Consider the following 8,757-nt stretch of genomic DNA (forward strand, 5'->3'; position numbering starts at 1 on the left):
TAAATATGTGATTTTTATGTCTGAATTAATCTGATTCTGGTTTAAATGATTACAGTTACATGTATATTAAGCTTTGACTATATTCATATCTGAACAAAAAAAATAACACTTTTTTTGGTGAAAAATAAATATTTATTTAAATTAAAATACATATTTAACTCAAAGACAAAGCAATTTGTCAATAACTGACTACAATGCAATTTTGGATATTTTTAAACAAATCTTTTCTTGTATATATATTTTTCTGTCTTATTTACCATTTCCTGGTGATGGAAGATCATGCTGCGCAGGTGACTTATGATCATTGATTGATTTCCAGAGTGTAATCAAGAATAGATAAATTAATGAATTACCATTTCACCATATAATGACCTAGTTTTTCCCATTTTTGCTATTCATTCTCTGGAGGAACATTGATTTTGTTAAGTCATTAATAGGCGTAATATTGGATCGTTTATGGAAATCAATATTTACAGGATGTGTGTGGTGACAAGGTTTTTGTTGTGTGGGACAAGCTTGTTGTGTACAGGTAATTTCTCCTCCTCCAACACAGGAGAGGACAAAAGAGCATATCTTATAAAGCTTTGTTAGCTTAATATTATATGACAGTAATAATTTTGAAAGTTATTATAGGGCTTGAAGTATTAATTCATGAATTTGCATACAGGTAACTTTGAACAAAGCTATTTCTGAAGCATAAATGATGTTTATTCCCTTGATGTTAATAGTATATGACTCAATTTTACATGTGATTAGATATCATGATTATTCAATTCACTGTGTTGCACGAAGGTCAGAATTCTACAGTGGTTTCTGGTCACTTCAGCTCATTTAATACATTGGAGTATTCCCAGCATACATAGGTACAACTGTGAACATTCAGGGAGAAATTTGTATCATAAGGAAAATCAGACCTCAGTTCCTGAAATCATTGACCTGATGATGGGACAGTGAAGTCTGTCTAAACTGATCACTGTAATGACTTATTTTACTGTACATAATAGACAGGTTTGGTTCAGATAACACAGGTTTTCCCATTTGAAGATCTGGATTGTATAATACAGGGTACCAGAGTAGATTGGGTACTATTTTGGGAGGTTGCATTACATTACATGTACATCATGAATGATCCATTCAATATTAATAGATTTTCTTCCAAACTTGCAGTGCGACACTTGCCAAAGGAAGAAGTTGACAAGTTAAATGGTAAAACAGTAGATTTTACATCATTAGTTCTATATATAATTTATTTTTATTTTTATCTTGATCCTTGATTTTAGGGTCAAGGTTATTATATATAAATGCATGTCTGGTCAAGAAATATCACAGTGCATTCTGATACACAGCACATACAACAGAACTTACCTGAGACCCAGTGTGCCTGGTGCCACTGTCTTGGCTTAAAGGGATACAACCTTAATTTCCTAGTCTGTATAGTTTGCTTTTTACAATTTATTACTAATGTTAGCAAACAATTCATTCTTGCATAACTCTTATTTTTAGTATAGCAAATATAAGTATTCTAGGTACATGTTCTCTATATTGAGCTGTTATACTGATAGATAGGTTTTTTTACTTCAATTCAATATCTTATATTTTTTCATGCATTGTATATAAAATTTCAAGTTGCTTGTGCAGTAATTAACACATCTTGGTTTTAGTCAGAAGTTCATTTTTTTTCTGAATGGTTTGCTTGATATAGAAAAAATGTTTTTCTTATATGTTTATAAATCAGGATTAATGACAAAACCCATTTTGGTTTTTTTGAGAAATAGTTTAATCAGCCCTAACTAGTACCAAATAAATGCTAATATAAAGTATATGTTCATTAGCAATATATCAGCTGTTACACATTCATACATGGTGATAATATAACATACCTGTACATCCAGGTATTGCTTTATAACTGAAATGGACATCCTGAGCTTTAACGTGTAAAAATTTACAATAATTGTTAGAAAACCTTAAAAACAATTCCTTTGATTTGATTTTTTGCCATGGTCTTTATCAATTTCTATTTTTAGATTACCAGGTATATTTCATCAGTATGGAGAATGTTATTTTACATCAAATAGAAAAAGGTTTTCTGAAATTTCCACTCATTTTCACTCATAGTTTTCACCTGTGAAAACGATATAAATGCCACAGCTAGTTTACCTATGTGGATACAGTAGTGGTGACTGGGACTAGTTGGTGTTCAAAACTGTTTTCAATTGTGAAAATAATTTAAAAATTCTACAATTTACATGTATTTTACAGCGCTTATAAAGTAATATGCCTGACAATGGTTGGTGTTCAAAACTGTTTTTCACCTGTGAAAGAAAATACATGTACAAAAATTCCACAGGTTTCATGGATTTTACAGTACTTATTAAGTAATGATGACTGACAATGGTTTGTGTCCAACACTTCTATCTGAGACTCCCATTACACATAATATTTGTAAGTGCTATTGTAAACGCATGACTTAACAAGGTAGTTCTAAAGTGAATCAAAGGGACTTTAAAAAGTCCAATCTAAATTCATATCACTTATTCTATAATACAAAGAAAAAAGTATTACAATATTAAAGCAGGTTTGTAAATGTACATTCTGTAGTATATGGGCTTGTAACAGGTATGTAACATTCTGTAGTATATGGGCTTGTAACAGGTATGTAACATTCTGTAGTAGATATAGCCAGTAGGATTGACAGTAGGCATTAAGTTGTAGAGAATTATTTCAATGCTGTACACACAGTTGTGACAAACACTGTACACAGTGCCAACTTGGGATTTATATAAGTATACAGGTTGTCTACCTCTTCAATAAGAACACTTCATATCAATCGAAAAAGTCTCGTTGATTGACCATATCTGAACTGCTGTTTTACAATAGGATAAATTCAAAATGGAGAGTAGTCTATTAAAATCTAAGGATTTATTTCATGTGGGTGGGGAATGGGAGTGAAGTGTGGAAGTACTGTTGATGGAGCTCAGCAGTGGTGTACTCAGGAATGGTGGGGAGTGGGGAATTGGTCATTGGATGAAATTACTCTTTGGTGCCTGACACTCAATATAGTCAGATTAAATTAATTTATAACAAGTTACATTGCACTGAAAGTTGTTTGTCATGTTGGAAGACTGAAACCCTAGACAATCTCCCCCAGTAAAGAAAGTTTGTGACAAAACCCTGGACAATCTCCCCCAGTTAGGACAGTCTGTGACTAAAGCCCTGGACAATCTGCCCCAGTAAGGACAGTCAGTGACGAAACCCTGGATAAACTCCCCAGTAAGTATAGTATGTGATGAAACCCTGGATAATCCCACCAGTTAGGACAGTCTGGGCTGAAACCCTGGACAATCTTCCTCAGTTAGGACAGTCTGTGATGAAGCCCCGGATAATCTCCCTCAGTTAGGACAGTCCTTGACAAAACCCTTGACAATCTGCCCCAGTTAGGACAGTCCTTGACAGAACCCTTGACAATCTGCCCCAGTTAGGACAGTCTATGTCACAGCCCTGGACAATTTCCCTTAGTTAGGACAGTCTATGTCACAGCCCTGGACAATCTCCCTCAGTTAGGACAGTCCTTGATAAAACCCTTGACAGTCTGCCCCAGTAAGGACAGTCCTTGACAAAACCCTGGACAATCTCCCTTAGTTAGGACAGTCTATGACACAGCCCTGGACAATCTCCCTCGGTTAGGACAGTCTATGTCACAGCCCTGGACCATCTCCCTTAGTAAGGACAGTCTATGACACAGCCCTGGACAATCTCCCTTAGTTAGGACAGTCTATGACACAGCCCTGGACTATCTCCCTTAGTTAGGACAGTCTGTGGCACTTTTAATACACAACTGAAACAATAAATAAAGATAAAAGGAAAAAGAGGGTTTAAAATTCAGGCTGATTGAGCTCTCACACAATGCTGGCTGACCATTTATGGTCATCACTGAAGTGTCTCTATCAGCTCAGCTAGCAATTTCTGTACACAAGAATCATAAATGTTGTTAATATTACCCAGACATTTAATAGGTACTGTAAACACCCACACACACACACGCACACACATATATATATATATATACTTACATTAGCAAAATCATTGTTTAGTGCTCCATTATCTACAGTATCAATTTATTGTGAAAAACAATCTTTCAGTTAAAATTGTTCCGTTCTTTTCATTTGAAACAAATTGAAGTGAAAAGAAACTTTTAGCATGGTATTGTAAGTCAGTATAGTTTAAACAGTGCTGAAATAATTTATCGCCTCTGAGTCAGCTTTAGAAGCTTGGTGCAATAACATGTTATAGATATACATTGTACTTCAGACATTAATTGTTTCTTAAAAATGTTTGATTAGGAAGATAAAATCAATTGAACTATAAGTTTTCAACTCAACATTTGTGAATGTTTTGGTCAAGTCAAGCTTGTAATGTACATAGATGTTAATTTCAAAGCAAACAGCACTGCTTTCCCTTAGAGTTTCAATTAAGAAGATTATAGGTAAGTGTTTGATGTTTCAATTAATTAAAAGTATTTATAGGTTTAGATCCAATCTCATTAAATACTTCAGCAAAACTAAGAAATTGTACTGGAAATAATGTGGTGAGCTGCCTTTGATGTAGTAACTATCAGATTTTCTAGTCAAACTGTGATCAATTTGTGATGCAAACATGATAAAAGATGAATTAATCAAACTTGTTCCTTTTTGTTTGATATGATAATGTTTAATAAACTAATCACTGCTGAAATTCTGATTTAATGAAATCCATGTTTCTTTCTTGCTTAAGTGCATTAACGGATTTTTGAAAAGCTCTATCCAAATGCAAATATGTGTTAAAAAAGTACTCTATGTGTGCTGATTAAATGTAATGAGAGTATTAATCTATAAATAAACATGAGTAACTGTTTGGTGTTGATGTGGGCCACAAGGCACAGGTCAATAACAGGAAGCAGCAACCATGGGTTGGTTTACTAACCAGGTGTCCTTGAGACATGGTTGTCATTGGTGACCTGAGACATGAATGACATGGGTCACATTGAGTTGTCCTGGGTCACATGGAGTGGATAGGAGAGATTCTAACACTTCCTGAATCTGTTGTTCTATAGGATTATCTCTCCTAAATAAATATGTCATCCTCTTGTAGATTACATTAGTACACTTCTAGTCCATACTCACTGAACATTACAGTACATAACAGAATACATAATACAGTCTCCATGGAGCTCAGGACCTGTGTGTTCTTATACATGTCCTGGCAATAATTCTTATCTTGTGGTAAAGATATTGGATTGCAAGTGATCAGAAATATTTCTGTGATGAAGATAGAAATTTATCTAAAAAAACTCGTACATATTTCTGACATTGACCTGTTACCATTAATGTTTGGATGAAATATTTTAATCGAATGACCAATACATGTATAGTGACCAATACATGTATAGGGACATTTGAGATTTCCTGTCAACAGTAACGCTCCACATGCATTCATATACGCACTGATAATCGTCCCAGATTTTTTCACATTTTTACTCCTTTTAGGAATATTTCAGTCTAATTATAGCTCCTCAGTTTGAATGTGTTCCTGGATTGAAGTTTGGATCTTATAAGAGATTTCTTACAAGAATTTAAAGTTACCATCTCAATTAAGGAATGGACTAGATAATATGTTCGTCTGTGAGTATCAATGGATAAAAGGTACAACCAAAGTACAAATTAAATTAGTCTATAGAAGAATAGATAAACTATTTTTGCTAAAGATGTAGTAACTTAACGTGACTCAATGACAACATCAAAATATGTTCTTCACTTTTCTGTCTGAATCACTATAACAAATTAACCAATGAAAAAGTGTATTATAAATAGAATTAAAGGATATAAAAATAAACATTTATGGGAAAATCCTAGGTGGTGTTGATCCTTTATGATGATCTGTTAATACACCCCATAGTGACAGTTGTTAGGGGGAGGGACTGATGGATGGTAGCTCACAGTACAGAGATGTTTGTAAATGTAGTGGATTATCTCCCCTTGGTAAATGTTGACAATGATTTCTGAGAGAGAAAGCACACACATTAATGCTCAATATTCAGGAGTCAGAGACGTATAATATGTCAACAAATCCCCAGACGACTGGACACAGGTTGAAGAATCTGACCACCTAACTCTGTACTGGGCTCTATATATCACTAAGGTCAGCAACTGTCTGACCACAGACTTTCAGACTAATGTATACTTATAAGATCTAATGGATTTGCAGGAGCCTATTCCAACAAATATCAAGCATATTTTGTTTGAGTAAGGTTCAGTCAAACAGCCACTTCTAACTGCTTTGATAAATATTAACCTGAAGAAAACATGGTTAACACAGGTTTATAGATTATAAAGTGTTCTGCAAACTACCCTCACAGTAGACATCTGTTTGAAGATCAGTGTGATATATATCAGGAAATATATTTAGGAGGGTCACTCATCCCAACTGTCAACACTAAATGTTCTAATACACTTTTTAAGTTGTTTTATCAATCCATGATTTAAGGCATGTTTGTAATCAACCGGGCCTAACCATCTATTTTGAATAAACATTTTCTATAACTACATATATGTATAAGAGATATGTTCTGAAAAGTCACCACTAAGTTCATTAATGTTACTTACTCTGGTGTCTGGTTATATACTTAAATAACAGTATGATGTACATATGATGTGAATTCTTTAGGATTACATTAAAAATACATCATTCATTCATTCATTTCTTTATTCCTCTAAATTGGAGAGTTACATGTACATGTATGTATATGGACATAAATATAAATAAATACAGAAAAAGAAATCATATGTAAAGTAAAGAAAAAGGAGATATTCTAAAGTGGACAAAACCAATGTATGTAACTAGACCTGTAAATGACTCCAGGCTATTGAACAAAGCAAACAGATATGATTACAAAGCTTCACAAATATATGATGGAGTATAATGCTAATGGTTATAAACTGTATTGAGAAAAGTCTACAAAGGAACGCAATATATATATATATATACGTAAACCTTACTGTGAGTTGACAGAAGAGTTTCCTGGTGTACAATCTTGTATAAGAAAGCGATATAATATTTACATAAAAAAGGTTTACAGACAATATATTAAGGATATTAGATCTACTGGAATGTTAGAGCTGAAGCTCTCTCCGCAAAAATCAGACAGTCTCGGATAAAGGGAAACATTACATGATCCTCTCCCAGGGCGAGAGTGATATTGTTGGAGGGACAGCCAAGTACAGTGGAAATCTGTTGTTCCCTTTCAGCTTGATCTAAATACACATATACATGTACGGGATAGAGGTTTACTATATTTGTATAAAAGACATCTCTAAGCGAAGCTAATTCAACAACCTAAGATACATTGGGCGACAGTGTCAGAGAAAAACAAATTACATTTAGCACAATGAAGTTCACAATCAGGTGGGGTAATCCATAATTTAGAAACTCATTTACAGATCTCAGCTAAGTTTGGAGATAATTTTGATACATGCCACAGAATGGAAGGTGAAAGTTCTGTATGAATATTCCTAAATCTGCATAAATCACAATTCAGACTCAGTCGCTGTGTCCACTGTTCACTTTACAAAGCAATACATTTTTCACAATATGCTTCCACCTTAGTTTGTTAGGCATGCAGGAAGACTGTAAATAATCGTACAAGTAAAACTGCAAATCGTAATTATGAAAAATATTCCATACATCGGGTATAAACCCTCTTTTGGACTTATAAATACTGAGATACATATGATATATACATAACAAAAACAACTGTTTTGCAATACATTGAGATTTAACATTACACAAAGCAGCGAAAAATCGTAGTTTGCATTGTTCTACATACAGAGAAAGTGATGGTAAACCTAAGATTCCCAGTACAATATCGGACCTAGTGCGAACTGGGAAATTTTGCATAAGTTTTGCACAGAAATGGTGTGTGGTCTCTAAACGACACCAATCAGTAGAGGAAAGCGCGAACCAGAGCTCACAGCCAAATAATGCTCTTGGAAGCACGATTGATTTATAGAGTCTCAAACTTGTTAAAGGATAAAGTCCTAGACATGTAAAGATTACCAATATTTTGTTGCCATGGTTTGCATAAATATATCATGTATGGTTAACCATGGTAATATATTACAAACACATAAGATATTGTTACCATGATGGTTGTATTATAGACATGGCTAAAAATATGATAAAAAATTTCAACACATGCGTATGGTTTCCATGGTTTAAAGATAAAATACATCAGAGATGGTTACTACGGTTACATAAATATGTCATTTTTGATCATTCAAAGTCACATAATGCAGGTACAGTTTACATGTGGTTGACAGACTCTACATTAACCTATCAATTAATTCATATACCTGGTCGACAATATCATCTCTAAAAGGATATCTATTTCACTCAAATTAAATACTGAATTCTGTCATGTAATTCAAATGTTCTTAAATTACATCTGTTTGTGCTTAATCAAACTTAAAACCAGGTGAAGATAATTACCAGCCATTTTGTAGTCTGTGGTTTGCGTTGGGTGTGCGACATTTCAATTACTGGAACTTGCTGTAATTGAAACTTATACCATGTCATTTCATGTTGCACCTTTGATCTGCACATTCAAATACTATTCAGCCAGAACTCATTGATATTCACCACTTTTTCGTTAAAACCTATCTCCTCCTTAACGTCTAAGAGGATTTCAACCAAATTTAGTCTGAAGTCTGAAGCATCTCACTGGCG

At 33.9% G+C, this 8,757-nt stretch overlaps 1 protein-coding gene across 3 annotated transcripts in view; it reads left to right on the forward strand.

Moving 5' to 3' along the window:
• The window catches only part of LOC110449121, a 93,030-nt gene that overhangs the window by 25,371 nt on the left and 58,902 nt on the right, over positions 1–8,757 (forward strand). For all 3 annotated transcript variants that reach the window (XM_021495756.1, XM_021495758.1, XM_021495759.1), the window contains exon 2: positions 1,168–1,206. In XM_021495756.1, the coding sequence (XP_021351431.1) occupies positions 1,168–1,206 (39 nt within the window). The remainder of the gene's footprint in view (positions 1–1,167; positions 1,207–8,757) is intronic.

The sequence above is a fragment of the Mizuhopecten yessoensis genome, unplaced genomic scaffold (assembly GCF_002113885.1).
Source record: "Mizuhopecten yessoensis strain PY_sf001 unplaced genomic scaffold, ASM211388v2 scaffold4505, whole genome shotgun sequence".
Classification (NCBI taxonomy): Eukaryota; Metazoa; Mollusca; class Bivalvia; order Pectinida; family Pectinidae; genus Mizuhopecten; species Mizuhopecten yessoensis.